We start from the raw sequence: 19,617 nt of genomic DNA, 5'->3' as shown, positions 1-19,617 counted from the left end.
GAGGACAAAGCAGGTAGAAATAGACGTCCTGATTGAAGTAAATGTGATAAAATTTATTACTGGTTGACTACGTTATAAAATAACTCAAAATCGATAGCTATTGTGCTGATGTATCCATTCTTTATGTTTCTCTAAATATTAGGTACTCCTATAAAGTCGAACTTTCTATTTCATCAATCCATTCACAATTAGAAAACACCATTCAATATTTTTGGTCGCACTGACATTTATATAACTATCATTTCGTTCACTCTCTTATACAATTGGTGTTTACTTCATTTTAAGGCACTGATGTAATATAACATCTTAGAGCAATTGACATTTGTATCAGGTCCTACATTGATTATGACCGGTGAACTGATATAGCAAGCTTTATTTCTTTTATCGTTATGTTTATATTGAGATATTAACAGCCATCTCTCAAGGATATATTTTAAAAGGCAATTGAAAGAAACCGCAAGTATCATTCAATTTATATTATTAGTCACCGTTTTATGTTTCACGAAAATACCAAGAAAATGAAAATTTTATTGTGATTTTAATGACCATGATTAAATCCAACATTCAATCCCCCTTTAATTCCTTCGTTACGAAATGAAATGAAGTCTTTACCACCAGAGATAATGTATTGAATGACATTTTCTGAATGATAATATCATCTGCATAAAAAAAGTAATGTCAATGAAGATTGACTGATAAGCTTGATTTTACTTTATTGTCGATTCTAGCAGCGACGGTATAAACCTAAATCACGATTGCATACTGGACAACGATGATCAGCGTCTTTACAGGAATCGCAGCAGAATGGTATAAGACAACAACCAAATATCCCACTAATGTTAGAAGGAAAATAAATAAATGAAGTGTTTTTCCATTAGTATATTTATTTAAATATTATAAATCAATATATCAATCAAGTTTACTAACTAAATCCCAAGTTTATTCTGTGAGTTGGCTATGTCAGGGTTTACCGTTGTTCATCCCAGGAGAATAAACCAAACGTTCTACTCATATTTAGTTCAGTTCAATAGGAACAACCTGCACTGTCAACAACATTCCGTTTTTAAATGCTTGTGTGGTTTAGAGGAATAGATAATGTGATTCGGTAACTACTTTACTTATATGTTTACCCGCAATTTATTGTTAATGAGTAAATGCTGAAAAAATTCATGAAAAGATTGTTCTAAATAGATAATAAGCAAGACTGTTGATGGAAAATATGTAGCTTATATAACACTAGTTACGGTGAGTTTTGAGACAAATAACGCATCAGTTTGTTGTAAGCAAACTTGTTCTAATTGGTCAATTTTATTTATTTACGAAAATCCATTCATATACTAATTGTTTATGCCTGGACAAGTCCTATTTGAATAATTAATTAATACATTTAAGTAGAGATAGATGGTGGCTAGCAGTGGGATACAGGACGCGCGTTTCGTCTTACCTGGAACTCATCAGCTGGATGTACCTTCATCTCAGAACCCAGTATTGCTCGCTTCCAATGACATCGCGTTATTCAATTTGCTACTGAGTTCAGATATCTACTGACTAGTGCAATGAAATGAATTAAGTAATATTGTATTTTCACAGTAGCTTTGTTTGGATTTATTGCTGTGTCGAACTTAGTGAATGTCAACAGTGTTATATCGCGATCAAATATTGTTTACTGAATTCCGAACAACAAAAATATTAAATATTATTAGGTTTCAATGTAGCTAATGTTTTGTGGCACTAGATATTTGAGAACTAGATTTAATATCATGGCTAAGATTCGAATTCAAGTGAGTAGCAAAGTTAAACTGTCCAAAAATTTTACATACTACATATTTTTCCTTATTTAAATTTGCTTTCAGTCGAATACCTTTAAATTATTCCTGTCGTATTAATCAATTTTAATAATGTACTATTCAATACTTTCTCAGTCGAACAAGTAAGAGTTTATTTTTGCGCTTTCTTAGATTTACCATATTTATCTCTTATTTATTGGGGGATTTTTTCTCTATAAATTCAAGTATAATGTTGATGTGTCGAGTGTTTCATTAATACTAAGAACATTTAAGTTTATTTGACGTTAGCTACATGATAAAGTGTGTAAATAAACTGAGTACGTCAATAGGACGAATGCAGTATTCTTTATTTATGTTTCAAATATGGTTTTATAGAGTATTATTAAGTTTTAATGTAATAAACCCAGCTGTTATAGTTTCCTAGTGATATTAATGTGTAACAGAAAGTTGTAGCGATCAAACATGTAGCTTAGTATCAAATATCTATCATTTATTTATGGTGAGAAGCCTGAATATAAATTGTAAGCATTTATATCTTTTAAGGTGTGTATATTTACTGTTAATGTGAGATTTCAATTCTCTAATGAAGTCAGAAATGTCATTTATAATGCCCACTGAATAGTTTAATCAGTAGCCAGAACCATAGGAATAACTTTCCATTCAAGTTCACAAAATAATCTCAAGGTTCATTAACTACGATTAAAATAACTTTTCATCAATATTGCTATTTATAACAGCAAAGAGATATCTTTAAAATTCTTAAGTTTACTCAAAGTTCCATAGATTTGTGGAATAATCAAAGTTGTCAATAGAAATTTCTGATAGAAGTGAACTATTCATGTGTCTCAACATATGACTGACAGCTTGTTTCGTTGACCATGATCTTGAGTAGCTGTTGTCAGATCATTGTCTGAATCTACATTTTTTGTGTTTTCCACTGTGACTAGATTTCGGGTCTTTTGGTTGTTGATAATTGTCCTGACTGATTAAGAAATTGGGTTGGTTTCTTCATGTTTTTTGATTGCTTATTGGACTGAGTGCAACGCTTCCAAAAATTATCTGGTTTTATTTGTATTCCCTCCGTCCAAGTTTTCGGCATTTCCCAAGTCAAATGTAAGCCCATAATTGTCTACGTGTATTGATATGAGCAAAAATATATCATCGAGTTAGGTCACGCTTCATATGCGGTAGGATGGTCCGTTTGTTTATTTGCACGTTTGATTTCATTCTTTTTGATGGGTTTGGTAGACATTTTCCAATGTAGTTGCACGAGTCACCGTTTTTTGACAAACGACCATTAGATATTTGTTTATCACTTTTCCATATTGCAGATGTACTGTAGTGTCTCTTCGCTCTCTTGAATAGAGTTTATACGTATTTGGCTTTGTCAGTTGTTGTGTTATTCCTTTAGTAGTTGAGACTGATCTGTATTATTTGGTTCCTAACGCACCGGTTTCTTCAGTTTCTCTGAGGTTAGGGTTAGTGGAAGGCTGATATTTAATTCCTTAACCATTATGAATATCAAGTCGTCGTAAGCGTCAGTGGTCAAAATGAAGGTACTTACTGGTTAGTTCTTATTAATAATGACGAATGTATCGTCTATCTAACAAATTCATATTTTTGGACTTGATTAAGCCATGATTGATATAATATTTCTGATTATATATAGGATATAAGAGTTTATATAGCCTAGTGAGTAATTGTTTGAAATCAAAGTTTTCATTTATATATGTTGTTTCAAGCTTCTCAATGTTTAAAAAATGTGACCAGTCATGTTACTTAATCCAAAAATCTGTTTTTACTAAATGACCAAGAACAACTGTGAAGAACCAGTGATTAATGTTACAAAGATTCTATCAAATTTGTTAAGAATGTACTTTAGATCAAGAGAAGACAGTTTACATCCTGAGGGTTAAACACTTGTTGGAATCCAAAATCGTATTTTTAAATGATTTACTTAGATAATTTGAGTAAACTGATCAGCAAGATTGTTTATATACTTAACTGAGAAAAATGAAAACAGTAGCTAGAGCTATGTACAATTCGTGGTTAGTTGAAAATCGTCACAAGACTTTATTACTGATTTTAATCTTAAGAGATAATCATGCCAATACATTTAAGTAAAATAATTCTGATATATTCAGTAAAGTTGAAAACCGTAGTATTCTTTGAAAATTATGAATTTTTTGATGGTAAGCAAATTAACAAAATTGTAATGATAAGTCAAGTATTAAGAGTACATTGATAAGCATGTTATCCATATAAACATATATTTATCCACTGATTAAAATCCTACATTAAATGAGATCCATAGATTCTGTTATAACTTGTGGCTTTGAGTCCTGTAATGCACAACGTAATGATAATGCTAATTAGAGAACAGTGATTTATCGACCGGACCAATGATACGTAAACCCTATACGAGCTGTTTATAGTCTTTATCAGTCCTTCTTCCTTCCTATCCTTGCTTGTTAACTCCAGAACAACAATCTCAGCCTTAGCAATATGAATCATTTATTTCAATCATACTGGGTTTATATCCAAACCAAACAGACCATTAAAGAGAAAATAACATTTGTAAAAGATCTAGACGAAAGTGGCTGTAAATGTGGGAGATGGTAATTGATAGACTGGACATAACTCAAGAACAGTAAATCGTATAATAATAGTTCATAAGTCAAAATAAAGCTTATAATAAGAGGAACTCGAATATGCATAGTTTAATCATCACCTAACAATTATACAATATAAATGTATGTATCGTATTAGTACAGTAATAGATTCCAACAACTACTATTCATTATTTTCATCGGGATATAACAGATTTATAATTACTGGACTGAAATATTAAACACTTTTGTTATGAAATATTTAATAAATCACACTACTTTTATTATTTGTATTACACTTATTTAAAGTTAAATCTTTTTATAAACGAACATGTACTTGAGAATGATTCAACTATTTTCATAAATTTTCCCTTTCCTAACATATTTTCTTATCAATAAACATAACCTAGAAATTATTAACTAATTAAGTATTTTTATTGTTAGTCAATATTACCTTACATAACTTAAAATATTCTACAATTACTCTCATTAAACTACATTATATGATTGTTTTCTTATCATAAAAATGTATTATTGAATTAATATACTTTATAAGTTAATGATTGGCAGATGATAAAGTGATTTTTTCTCTTTTTTTTGACTAAATTTAATTGAATGTTGAAAGTGCATTATTTGACATTGTTTTCTTTGTTTATGCTTTTTTTAAAGTGATATTTATACACATGCAGTTGCTTGATTGACATTATGGTTTAAAATAGTAATTTTAAAGAATTACATGTTTTTTTATAGAAAAAAAAATTGTATTTTCATGTTTGACTCAAAATTCAAATATTTATTTAAATGATAATTTTCACTAAAAAAAATTGTTTTTAGACTCCATGGGAAAAAAACGAAAACAAACGAAATATATTAATGACATAGATCTGTTTTATTAAAATTAAAATTCAATTAATATATGATAATTACAATTAGACAGAGGTTTTGTGGAGATTGTAGTAATTTAATAATTAAATTCATGAGTCAATTGAAACTAGATCACCACGGGAAATCTGGAAGCAATGGACGACTGTTTCAATCTAGTACAGGACTCCTCAGTAGTGTGCATCCAAGATCCCACCGCACAAAATTCGAACCAAGGACCTATTTTCCGGAGATCTAGTGGAAAGCCTTGACCAGTGGAGTTCAACCGAGTCCGTTGCAAGATAGTAGCTTACTTGTGACAACGGTGGACAGTGGCGAAATTTCATGGATTAGTTGAAGTTAGACATTAACACTGCTGGATGTCAACTCAGTGGTCTACAGGTTAAGTGTTTGCGCGCAAGACTGATAGGTCCTGGGTTCGAATCTCTCTAAGTGGGATCGTGGATGCACATTGCTGAGGAGTTTCACATTAAGATGAAACGTCCGCCTAATGCTTTCAGGTTCTTCATGGTGATTTAGCTTCAATTGACTCATGAATTCAGTTATTAAATAATGATTACAGTAAAATAAATTAGTATTTCAAAAATACCACTAAAGTTGACAGAAACTGTTTACAATCCAAATTGATTTTTAATAGAGACACTGAATTGAATTTTTTGAAAAATAAATAGATGAATTACCTTAAACTTAATCATATTCTTATTGTAGTTTAATTATGTAGTTAAAAATGTAAGTAAACCAGTTAATGTTGATGTAAAATAGCATTGGTTGAGGTAGCTTGATTATCTGTCATGTATGTCTAGATATAATGGAACTTGAAGTTGAATGCTAGTTTAAATAGTAGAAGCTTTATTGTTTTATATCTACAGAATTGCACAAATTTATAAACTATTCAATGGGTGATCGGAATAATGTAATGAAATTCTAATATAAACCAACTATTTGAGACGTTTCATTGTATAATCTTAAATTTATTACAGTAGAATATATTGACAAGGTTTAATCACCATTTAATAGAAAGCTTTTAACCGGATTCTTTAGTGACTGATAAATTCAGTGTTTTAAAAAAAGTAGAACAGAATAAAGCACTATATTATCCATGTTAATGCAGGTAGGTGAGTAGTTTCAAAGTTCTTAACGAAAATATGTGACTAAAGGTCGAGTATACAAATGAAGGTTTAGTTAATCAGTTTTTCTGGTTGTATTGAAAGTTAAATATTTCTTATATTAGATTTGTAAAGTTATAATGGTTATCTAGAATGTTAACATTAACAGAGTTTTACTGAAATATACTTATTTCAATCTTTTTTGTCCCCAGAAGTATTGTAACCATTGGGAACAACGAGTCCATTTCACAAAACTATTGCAAGGAGAAATATGAGAAAACATTCATTCAAATATCTAACTACTTGAATATTGATATGATTTTGCAACTAGTCAATTTTCGTTGATTGAAATTTCTATGATCAGTCATTTTTTTAAGATAAAAATGTCTTTCCTTGCTTCTATTCATGTTTAATTCATATTTTCAGATCCTTATAAGCAAACTCCCTTAGTAGACTGGATTTATTAATATGACATTGTGTCCTTCTATGACTTAAAAATGTATGCATTTTTTATTCATCTTAAAGAAATGGAACTCAAAAGTGTATCAAAATCGATTTCAAATTGTCGATATCCATTGTTGCATAAAAAACCCAGCTGACGTCTTTCTGAAATCAGACCGGTACTGGATTTTTTATTAATTAAATCAAATATTCATTTTGAATCCCATTAATTCTTCACTCTGATGCTAGTCAAAACGAAACTACTTTTATTTATGTGCTGAAAAGGTTTAAAGTAGTTGTATGTGTGTCTATTTGAAGACAATTTTTGTCGAAAACTGATATTAACTAACAAACGTTTGATCAATGATTATTTGCATTGGTTTATAGCATCTCAGTGATGTACAGAGAATATCACACATGTAATTATACCTGTAACCATTAGATTTCAATATAATTGTCTAGCTGATCATTATTTGGTGGTCCACACTTAGCATTTCACAGTATAGCGTACTTCACATTAAATGTTTTTAGTTGTTACTTATTAGGCCGGTGTTTCAAAACTAGAAGAAAAACTGTGGTGTTTCTAGGTTGATTATTTCGTAAAGTTTGGTCATAAAGTAAACTGTTATGCATAAAAATGTTCTAATATAATAGTTTCACGGAAACTAGATAGATTAACCTCATGTATTCTTGTAAATTAAGGTAATTTAAAATTCATGTACTTACATTTACACAGTTTGTTTGCCATCTTTTTCTAGTTTGTTACAAGGAACTAAATATACTAACATTATCTTGAAATAATAAAATGAACACTCGCTAAGCTGAATGATTGAATATCCGGCTACAACAGCGAGAATGATTTTATTCAACTATAACCTCAAAGAAATATAAAATTTTATAGATGAGTCTACTTTTATCATTTTGTAAATAATTTTAATTAGATGTTATCGATTTGAGTATTTTGACACTTCATATCAATGTATTAAAAGTAAACTATAGATATTTAACACGGAAGAGTCAAAATAATGATAATAATTGAGATTGAAAATGAACATAGAGATCATAGTTCAAAAGGCATGAATGATGTTGAGAATCGAAATATCTTGACTTATTCAATGCTCAAGCTTTTTGATTTAAATTAATAATGTGAGTATATTTGAACTACCACAGACACTTTTCAGCATTATCGGTTGAAGACTCTAAGTATATATTAGAATTATCTAGTGAATTACAATACTTCTTTACAGAGCTCAATCCAACATTGATTAATTTTATGGATTGATATTGTTTTATAGTTTCTCTGCTCGTATGTTTTTATGCACTTAACACAATCATTAGTAATCATAATAACTGAAATTGTTTTTTTATTCAGTCTTTCAAGTACGGTTTTAATGTTCTGCACTCGTTTTATATAGTGAAGTTTCTAGTTTATGTTAATTAATAAGAAGGAAATTATATTTGTTAATATCATAATAATACAAATAAAAATATTTGAAGAACATCAAGTTAAATGTTTATTTACTAATTATGTAATCGTATACACTTTAAAATCAGTAGTTTCTATAATTTTTCTTACTGGATTTGTAGTTAAATTGACTGAGACTAAGAGGAATGTTAAGTGAGAACTTAACATCTAAAATACTTTTGAACATATGAATGCCTGCTAATTTAAAGTTATTTGTGTGTGTGTTGTTTCATCAGTTGTATCAGAATCAATCAATTTGTCTAGTATTTTTTATATATGAAGTATATAATTTTAAAAAAGAATGAAATTTCATAAATATGTAAAGATGATTAATTATAGTTTTGAGAGACATGTAGTTACACTTAGCTTCCTTTGTTACTAACTAATTTACTGTTTATTACTAAATCAAAAAAAGAATTAATTTTTACTGTTTGTTATGAATGTTTAATTGTATGTTGCTCTTGTATCACGTGATAAATTGGATTAAAAAAATAAAAAAATCTAACTGTTTACTTTAGATATTTTACACTATGCAACTTAACTCTGGATCAACTTTTATAATTAATCAATCAAATTATTGTTAGAATGCAATTTTAAGAGAAAAAGAAATATGAGCTACGAAATGGAATTGTTTATTAGAAAGAAGAAAGTATATTGTCAGTTGATTAAAGAAGCATGCATAAATTAGATCAAATGTTTTGACATATGATGAAATTAATTTCATTGGTTCTGAAAATCTATACCATAATCTACGTAGATATGTTTACGATATTCTTTTATATGATTTACAAGGGTAGATAATAAAGCTGATTCCAATTACGTTAAAACACGTAACGACTTAATAAATGTGATATTTATAGTTAAAACGGGATCGTATTACATTTTGTTTTAGCCGTTAAAGTTTTTTGTTTATAAAATGAAGTATTAAAACTTAACATTTTGGATAAAAGTCAACATTTATGGAGTTGCAAATATATCTTATGAATTTTAAGCAGTAATAGTATGCACAAATGGTAGTTTCAGAGTATTATAGGAGAGTGGTTTAAATATCGAATAAATTTTTACAGAGTGATGATATAGTGGAAGCGATAAATCAGTCAGGTGTAATGACCTACTTTTATGAAGAGAACAAGATTGGTGTAATGGAAACATTTATTATTATAGCCAACTGTACCAGTAATTGTTTTATTGTACCTTTTTGTTTAATTGTATCAAAAACACACTTTTTCCGTTGGTTGTGACCTTAAACTTACGCAAGTATGCACGGTAGTCCCGCCTGTAAACTTTGGCACGATCTCGGTATTATTTCGATACCACGAGATCATCAACAAATATATCCTAACTACAATCTACAACTATCCTCTTAATATTTATCCTACGGAGGGATTTTACCGGATAAGTGGCACGTAATCGATTTGTAATGGTGATCATAGTCAACTGCGACTCGACACTAATACACAGGTATGTTATCTAATTTTATATAATGATAATATGTCATATATTCCTTGAAAATCGAACTGTTAGACGAGAATTCGACTATCAGTGTAGAGATGAAGTGAATACATTACAATGTTTAGAATAATATTAATTATACAATTTTCGCTCATAAATGCTATAATTTACTGTGAAATATGATAAAGAAATAATGTTACTGATTCATAGTTTAAAGTTCTATTATTTTATAAGGTAAGGTTGGTTTTGTATTGAAATTGTCATAATCATTTATTTTTCAGATGATCTTTGGATATCAATTGCACAAATATAGAATATGTTTAAATGCTAGTTGAATTATTCGTTTTTTTGGAATAGTTATATAAACTTACTTATGCTATATAAACTGTGTAGGATTTCAGTAGAACATATTCTATGCAGCAAAACAGCTTTTTATTTTATATTAAAATAGATGGACCTGAAAAACAGACATCTGCATAACTAAACTACTTGAGTTTGCGAGTTTTTTTTTATAAACTAAAAACGTCACCTTCTTTACCATAGATGATAGGTTTATGAATAAGAAGGGCAGAGTAGCTCAGGTGGATGATTTTGGTGGTGTTTTGTTCTCTGACCTCAGAGAACAAAACACCACCAAAAGGGCAAAGTTTCTAGCTTAAACTTGGTGATTTAATGTTCCCTCTAAAAATGTAGTATTTTTTAAAGGGTGAATAAACTTATTGTTATCTTTCATTGCACATTTTTGGGAAGCACAGAATTATAAAAGTTGAGAGCGATGCAGTTATTCATATGGTGGATCACTGAATGTTAAAACGAACTTATTGGGAATATGAACTATTGAAAAATGACTCAGTAGCTGATTGATATGATTTCTATTGCTACATATAAATATCCGAATTTATATGCCATATGAAGGTTTAATTGTGCATTACTGGAATAAAAATCAGCTTAGCAAGTTGATAAGCCTAGATTTGTTATGTTACTTTTATACGCCGATGGTTAATTGTTTATCTCAGTTGTTTTTATTAACCAAAGATAAATTAATTTTCGCAATATTTTCTGGCATAACAGCTACGTAGATGAATTTGAGACCAGGAGTTTTTTTATCATTGGGATTATTAGGGTTGTAAATGATCTGTGTTTGTTATGTTGAAGAGCTAACTTTCATCATACTATTTTCATGATTTTTTATGTACGGAATTATACAATAATGATAAGAATGTATTTCCAATAATTCTATACATATGTTTTCATCGTTATTTGCTTGATGGTCTTGAGATGGATATCAAATTGATTATTCATTCTTACTAATAAAAACGTATGGGGAATTAAAGAGATTTTTGACTGTTTCAAATGTTCAGATGACAGAACTGTTCAATGTAGTTTAAATACGGAGATATGTGAAATGTAACACAAAGGTTATTAAAGATTACAGTGAATTTCTAAAGGTTTTTGCTTCTTATTAGTCAAGGAGGAGTTGTATGAGACTTAAAAAAAAAAACCTAATAATCTTATGTCAGATGTACTGGCAATATTAAATTTTATTATCAAAAGAGAAATATACGCTCCCAGTTCTCACCTGCTTGATACTTTTCCGGTTGAGTACAATATTTCAGAATTACGTAGCTAATTTTCTTGATAATCTCGAAATATGAGTGAAGTATGATATGCATAAATGTATATATACAAATATGAGAAGACTTACCCAATTATAAAAATCCCAAAACATCCCGCCCATGTTAATATTCCTGTTTTGTAGGTCACAAGAGTTGTAACATCTTTATGACAATATGGACACACGGTATTTACTGGATCTGGTCCGGGAACAAAATGTGAATCGGTGATTATCGGACAAGGCTGTTCCACAACTACCGTATCTAAAAAAGGTTTAAAATTTGTTCATTTTGATTACCAAGTGGATAAAGTAAATAACTGATTGTCATAAGTATAAAGTTTGCTTCTTGATGAGTTCTGTACAAGTGATATCTGAGAAAAGTGAGCTCAATATGTTTGTATTTTATGTAGAAGGAGAAATCTTTGGGGAATTAATGTTAAGTGACGAATTATGAATAAGGAACCAATAATTGTTTTTCTTGGTTCTATAGTAAAATACTGGGGACTGTAAAAAATAGAGATCGATGGTTAGAAACATTGATGTGTTTAGTAGGATATTTTAACTGGAAATAGTAAGTCACAGAGGTTATTTTTGCTGCATTGTCTTTAGTTCATATGATAGAATTTCTACAAAAGATCAGATCTACGAATTCATCGGTGAACAAACAAGATTCATTTTGGTAAAGTTTGATAACAGACACTTAACTGAAACATCGGATTTAGCGTTTCTGTCAAAATTCTTATTTTTATCTTGAGGAGATTGACCGTATTTATGCTCACAAAGTAATTTATAGTCCAGTATAAAATCGTTAGTACAGTAATGTAGTGAAACCCGAAAACTGCTAATAATTTCTTATTTGATTGTACAAGTGTTTATTTCAAGATGCAGAAGGTATGTATGGGCAAAAAGCTTATATGTTGCAGAATGCTGAAGTGTAAATTGATCCCATAATGAATTTCATATCTGTACACACAACTGCCGATTAGTACTGTATCTTGAGTGTGACAAAAAACGCTAATTGTTGGATAGAACAGAAATGATTAAAAAATGTTGTCAGTAGTTATAACGAACAGGAAAATAATTTGAAAATAATAGTCACATTAAACTGAAGTCAAATGTAAAAGCGTGGGAAAAGTTACTAGTCTACTATAAAAAGGAATGATATTTTTGGAACACGTTTGAGAAAATCAGCCCTCATCATTCGTTAGTCATGCATTACTTATGAAAAGTCAGCACAAAATATTCCCCATAACTGCGGTCACTTGTATATATAATCAAGTCATTGTTTTCTGGAGAATTAAGTCTGATTTTAGGCATCTAAGCAAACATAATTTTGATGTAACTTATCCTCTATCTTTTGTTTCACTTTACTGGCAACATATGGGTATATTAAAGCTGAGAATTGTATGAGCAATACAAGTTTGAACTATGAACGAGACCTGTCATTTTGTAAATTTCATTTATTTATTGATTTAAATACATAAATATTGGTAAACGAAGACACACCATGAACAGAAGCACAGCAAAACTCTAGAAACCGAACAGACTACGCGATGAATCTAAATAAAATTTCACTATTTCTACTCAGTCATGAGAAGTCAACAAAATCCTGATAACAGCATGATGAAGCAATTGTTTTTTCTAGTCTGTGATTAGTTGAGTAAAGTTTGATACATTTGTTCATAGATTAAGGTCCCAAAACCAAATTAGCACAGGAAGACTAAGTTATAAGGCGAATATCAGGACAGAAAAATGATAATTTCAGTGTTATTACAAAAGAATAGGCGTCGAAAATATTATTTGAGGAGAAAGAATGAATTTAACGGGTAAAATGAATTGGACAATTCCTATATTCAACATCAAAAAGGAGACAAAGAATGGATGTTTTGTGCCATAACAACTGGTTATAAGTCATATCACCCAGCGCTTTCAACCGTTTGCCACGATAATTCCAAAAACTACAGTATGGTAATCTACATAAAAAAACATGGCTTAGTCCAAGCATCATTGAATTAATAGAATGAAACCACATCTTGGTCAGAGGATCATTAACTTTATTTAAACCTGATCCTGAAATGACAAATGTCGAGTGTCGTGGCAAGCAAAGGTTGAGGGTAGGTAATGCATGTCCTGACCGTTCCATTCAAAGAAGGGTTATCGCTTCATCGACTAATTTTTTATGTCTACCTAGTGTCCTGCATCTGACATCGGTATTTTTGAACCAGCGGTTTTAACACACGCAAGCAATTCGCCCAAGGTGTGTATGATGAAATACAAATATTTTGCAAATGATGTATTCACTTCATGGTTCTCAGAATATACCAGGATATTCTATAAAGTTGCATTAAAATACATTTGTTTGTCCCCACCCGTGTTATCGTTTACAACGCTGGTAACTTACAAATATCCCGTACTACCAAAGACCGTGTTTCATAGACAGACCAGAAAAAGGATATTTTGCACAGATCAATAATGTTCTGGTTATCATACGGATATCTTCCCCATGTCACAAATGGAATAAATTACTAGAAGCCAAAGTCTTTGATTTAATTCTGTAATTTAACCCAACACCTACTTACTGGGGTTGATGAGATTTCCAAGGCAATTTAAGTGAGGGACTTAGTACGTTATCCTCTATTATTAGTCTATACCTGACTGAGAAAGTCCAATCTTACCGTTTTAATTAATCAGAAAAGAATTAAAGGAAGGTCGATTGACATGTAATCGATAGGAAAAGCAGCTTGGTTTAGAAAAAGTTCAAATATGTCGTACGGGTTTTCATCATATATTCAAGGTCATTACTTGTACTTAATGTGCACATTATGAGGTCTTCACCAAAAGACTCGGGTATCTTTGATTTAATGAATCTACTCGTCATTTAAAACCAAACAGAAGTTTTGCTGGATAAAATCTTGAAAATAACTATCACTTCATCTTGGAATTTTTTGAATTTCAAACTAAAACCTGATAAAGTTTATATCGTAGAATAGATCTTCTAATAAGCTCCACACGAAATATTTCACGAGACATTACTTCTACAGGCATTTAATTTTACAATATTTCAGTGGTTGGTTGCATCAGTGGAACGTAATTGTACATTGTTTAGATCGGTCAATAAACGCTTGAATAGCTGAGTAAAGGTAGCCCCAACTAACTCATAGCTTTGTCTTAGTCTATGGATAACTTTTAGAGGTAGAATTTTACAAACAGATCTGATTAAGAACTCTCTCAGGGCCTTTAAATATTGACTCAAACAAGTATATCCTGTAGTTTGCTCATGTTTGTTCGTGTTCTAGTCTTTGAATGAGTTTAACAAGTATAAAAGGTGGAATGGTTAATAATTTCTGAAGGATGATAGACTTTTTAGGTAAATAAGAAATCTAACCCAAGTAAGGAATTTGCCTGTTGTTTAAAAACCCACTCTCCCGTTCATAAATATCTAAGCCTGGAGATAAAGTAAGTCATTTTGAATCTGATTGTTATTTTACTGAGAAAAAATTATCACCAGTTGGAAATATTAACTCACCTGAAAATGTCTTTTATGTATTTACCATACTTTTCTGTTACCTCAAGAAGAGCAAAATAATAACAATTTTATGAGCACAAGCAACTTCATTGTTCCTCATACACTATAAAATCTGGCATTAGGTATCTAGAAATTATGATTCACTTTGAGAGATTGCTGAATTTTATTTTCTAATTAATAATTCTACGATAGAACACAAAAGCGCAAAGGAGGGGGACTAGCTCTATTCATTAGGAATGCTATCCCATTTGCCATTATCGTTAGTGTATCCAATGAGAGTGGGACGTGTTAATTAGTTAGTTGCCGCTTGAAATGCAAGGGACAAGAGCTGCTGATTGGTTTGGTCTATCGCAGTCTAAGCTATGAGGCAAATGAGATCCTGTTAAGCAGTCTCAATACTTGGTCCCAAAGTGGTCGATGTCTAATCCTAGGGGACTTCAATGCACCTATGGTAGACTGGGAAAATCTGCGAACTAAATCGTCGGAGAATTCTTTCGAGCAGGAACTAGTTGATGGGGTTATCACATATGCCCTAGTGCAACATGTGAAAGAAGCGACAAGGTACGATCTGGACACTGAATCATCCTTATTAGATCTTATACTGACTCACTATGAGGATGATGTTGCAAACCTCCATCATATACCACCCCTAGGTAAAAGTGATCACGCAGTTTTAACTTTCGACTTCCATATAACTGCCAGTCACGAGCACGCGTCAGTCCAGTCCAGACCCAACGTCTGGAAAGCAAACATACCAGACATCATGCACTCAGCATCGTTAATAGATTGGACAATAGACTCAGATTCCTCAATTGAAACGGCCTGGGACGCATTTCGAAATTCATACTTAAAAGTTACCACACCCCACATCCCTTGGACTATACCAAAGAGGCCGAAAAACTGACCACCATGGTTCAGTAGGGAGGTCCGTATCCTTCTTCGTAAGAAAAGGAAAATGTGGGATAGATTTAGGTTACTGGGGACTGATGAGTCAAAATCTCAGTATCGAAAGGCTCGGAATACTTGTGCCTCGACCCTCCGTAAGTCTAGAAAATTGTACGAAGGAAAACTTGTTAAGGAATCCATAGAATGTCCTAAACGCTTGTATCCCTATATAAACCAAAGGACAAGGAGAAAAGGAAATATTCCTGCACTATGGGGAGACAGTACTGCTTCATCATTAGTGGAGGACGACTTTGGTAAGGCTCAAGTGTTCTCGAACTACTTAAGCAACGTATATACCATAGAAACGCCCTTCCTGTCAGCGTATACAGATCCCCCCATACATACACTGGATAGCGTGACCATTAAAGAACTCGATGTCTTTGGTCTGCTAAATAAGCTTGACATAGGTAAATCCACGGGGCCCGATGAATTACATCCTAGGCTACTGAAGGAATTATCTAACTTCGTTGCAAGCCCTTTAAGTACATGCTTTAACCTATCCGTTACTCAGGGTTGTTTACCAAAAGACTGGAAAAACGCCATAGTAAGTCCTGTCTTCAAAACAGGTACGAAACACAAATCTGAGAACTACCGCCCCGTTAGCCTAACTAGTGTGGTTGTTAAAATCTTAGAAAGGATTATTCGGAAGGAGCTGTTTAAGTACCTCAATGAAAACCGGATTCTTTCGGAGAAGCAGCACGGTTTCAAAGTAGGTTATATTTGTCTCACTAACTTATTGGTGGCTCGTGAAAGCTGGTGCGCTCTTAAGGACCAAAAGCTACCTGTAGACGTCGCCTTCATTGATTTCAGTAAAGCTTTTGACAAAGTTCCGCACAACCGGCTGTTATATAAGTTAAGCAAGTCGGGATTGGAGGCAATTTATTGATGTGGATAAAAGACTTCTTAGTTGGGCGTCAACAAAGAGTAAGGGTGAACTCAAAGTTATCTAGCTGGGAAATTGTGCTTAGTGGAGTGCCCCAGAGTACAGTTTTGGGGCCAGTGCTATTCCTCTTGTATATAAATGAACTTCCTTGTCTCCTATCATCTTTGGTCTTGCTATATGCTGACGATGTCAAGATATGGAGAACGATACGATGTGAGGGTGATAGCTTAGAACTTCAAAATGACCTGAAGAAGTTATCTGAATGGTCTCAAACATGGCAGTTGCCGATAAATTCTTCCAAGTGTGTTGTGATGCGTATCGGTCATCAAGGCACAGATACATACACGATGAATAACACTGAGCTACCTGTCGTCCAGACATATAATGACTTAGGAGTTATCGTTAGTCAAGACTTAAAGACTACTGCACACGGCCGTGCAATAGCCGCCAAAGGTTTTAGAACCTTATGGTCAATACGTAGAGCCTTTAGTCATGTCGACGCTAAAACGTTTCTGACTTTGTATACAGTGTTCGTTCGCCCTAAACTTGAGTACTGCATACAAGCGGCTAGCCCCTGCTTAAAAAAAGACAGTGAGCTTCTGTAAATGGTTCAGAGAACGGCGACTAAGCTGATTCCCGGAATAGAGAAGCTTCCGTATGAAGTTCGACTGGCCAAGCTGAACCTATTCCCGTTGTCATATCGCAGAACTAGAGGCGACTTGATTACAGTCTACAAATTGCTTAGTGATAAATTTGCACCCAATATGCCCTCATTTTTCTTGTCTTCCAAAACAGAGAATTTACGAGGACACTCCAAAAAAGTTCATAAGCCGAGAACAAATTACTTGTCAGCTGACTATCGACTTTCCCATCGAATCATCAACGAGTGGAATTCACCACCTCAGCACGTGGTTGAGGCTCCATCCGTCGACTCTTTCAAAAGAAAGTTGGATCAACTGAGAGACCACCATTGCCAGGACTAACATAGGCCATCAAGCCTCCTGTCCTTCCCAAACTGAAACTGAAACTGTTTTACGGCATTTACGAGACCATAAACTGTAAGCGAAGCTTTTGAAATGTAGATAAAAGGTACTACCCTATGGTTTTTGTGTTGGGGTATTTCATGTGTTGAATTTATTATTTCACTTTTGAGTAGCTTTCAAATCTTTGTTGACAAATGTACTCTAAATATTTGAAATATCATATTATTTATCTTGATGATACATAATTCATGGTTGGATGTGGCAATTTCAACACCACGATACTATAGTTATGATACACAGAATGCAAACAAGATGGGAGACCACAGTGTTCTGAAGAAACAAATATGTTGATAGGAGGAATAGACTGTTGAACTCAGGATTACCAAACTGATGATATAGATGTAGAGAGGTGTATCACATAAACTGGTCGCAGATATGTTCTTTATACCTAAACAAGTGCTCTTATATCGTATTAAAGCTCAAAAGACTGACGTTGACGCTAGATAGAACGAATCATTAAAGGCTTTGTGATCTGTCGCAACCATTCCGAAAAACGATAATGATAGTCAACATCAAAATTTGGACGAAAATGGCAATTATTACAATCTGACCATGATCGATATGTCTTTTTAAATAAACAGGAGGTAAAAACTACAACATTTTCATGCCCATCGGGTTCTGATTTGAAATATTTGAGTAACATCCAGTTATATCACTTACTCCAATAATTCTAAGGGTGAAATCTTAAGAGTTTAATTATCGAAAGACAATCACGAACTTTAAATATATTGTCAGAGACGTGTATTGTACCACAATGACCAGAAACACGAAAAGAAATTCAAGCAGTTTTTTGAAAGGAGGCTGTAAGCTATTGGCGAACCAATCAGACCTAAGTTAACGACACATGGATTTCGGCGCGAAATTCATACATCAATATGACTAAATTACATTTTGGCAACATAGCTGATGTTGATCCGCGATGAAACACCTAATTTCAGTTCCTTATATTATTTTACGGCCTTAGCTTTTAGTCATGATTCCTCATACTAATTTATAACCATATTTTGATCACATTATTTCGTTGAGAATTTTCAATGTCACTTCAGTCACTTACAGAGGCAGTCCACAAATTATAGACTAGCCTGAATAAAAACTTCGAAATATTTCTAAACTTAGCCTGATCAAAATAGTACTGGTTAGTCCAAACACAAACAACTGTTCTTACCAGGATATTGGGGGGGATATGGTTGCGGAAGACCGTCGAGATCCGGAGACTTTGGATATGGTGGGTCCGCTTTGTCTTAATTCAGTTATATTTTGGTCGAATTTTGTCTTACCAGCATTCATTTTGAAAGACAATTATTGAAAGCAGTTCAACTAGTATACTCTCGCGATAGGTGGTACGCTTTTTGAATTTCCAAAAGCTACGTGACCTTCTACTGAATGATTAAAAAATATGGTGAACAATCATTTCAAGTGATTGTGTCAAAAACTAAGCTTCCGAACAATGTCTTTACGGTCTAGTAGCCAAAGGTCACTAGTATCTCAGAAAAGACAGATATGTATTAATATGGTTTTAACAGGTCAGTGTAGAGATCGCTAAAAAAATATAAGTTCTTCTTTCAAAAGATGTTTCTGAGAGATCATTAGGAGAAATACGGCCTAAAATTTGATGGTCAAGTAGAGGTACGCTAATTTTAAGGTCAAATAAGTATTCTAACTGTCATTCAGTCACAACAGAATATCCAAGACAGAATATCCTAGTTTTGATGTGCGTTGCTCTGATATATGCTAGGTCATTTCCGTGATGTTTTTTGTAACATATATTAAAAACAACTTGTTCCTCATAAGTTGCCTCTGAAATAAAGATGTTGGCTTTTAAATTTTAAAGTTATAGGTCTTTGGGATGATATTTATAAAGAA

At 32.3% G+C, this 19,617-nt stretch overlaps 1 protein-coding gene across 1 annotated transcript; it reads right to left on the bottom strand.

The window, feature by feature from the left end:
• Positions 1–240: 240 nt before the first annotated feature.
• On the bottom strand, positions 241–19,516 carry CDIP1 (cell death-inducing p53 target 1). The gene is made up of 4 exons (XM_051211616.1): positions 19,032–19,516; positions 18,920–18,994; positions 11,448–11,619; positions 241–833 (listed from the first exon to the last, which is right to left on the bottom strand). The coding sequence occupies exons 1-4, from the start codon at positions 19,039–19,041 to the stop codon at positions 725–727; spliced, it is 366 nt and encodes a 121-aa protein (XP_051071698.1). The 5' UTR covers positions 19,042–19,516; the 3' UTR covers positions 241–724.
• Positions 19,517–19,617: the final 101 nt, after the last annotated feature.

The sequence above is a fragment of the Schistosoma haematobium genome, chromosome ZW, assembly GCF_000699445.3.
Source record: "Schistosoma haematobium chromosome ZW, whole genome shotgun sequence".
NCBI lineage: Eukaryota > Metazoa > Platyhelminthes > Trematoda > Strigeidida > Schistosomatidae > Schistosoma > Schistosoma haematobium.
Note: the sequence above shows the minus strand (reverse complement) of the source record. Positions and strands in the feature narration are given on the sequence as shown.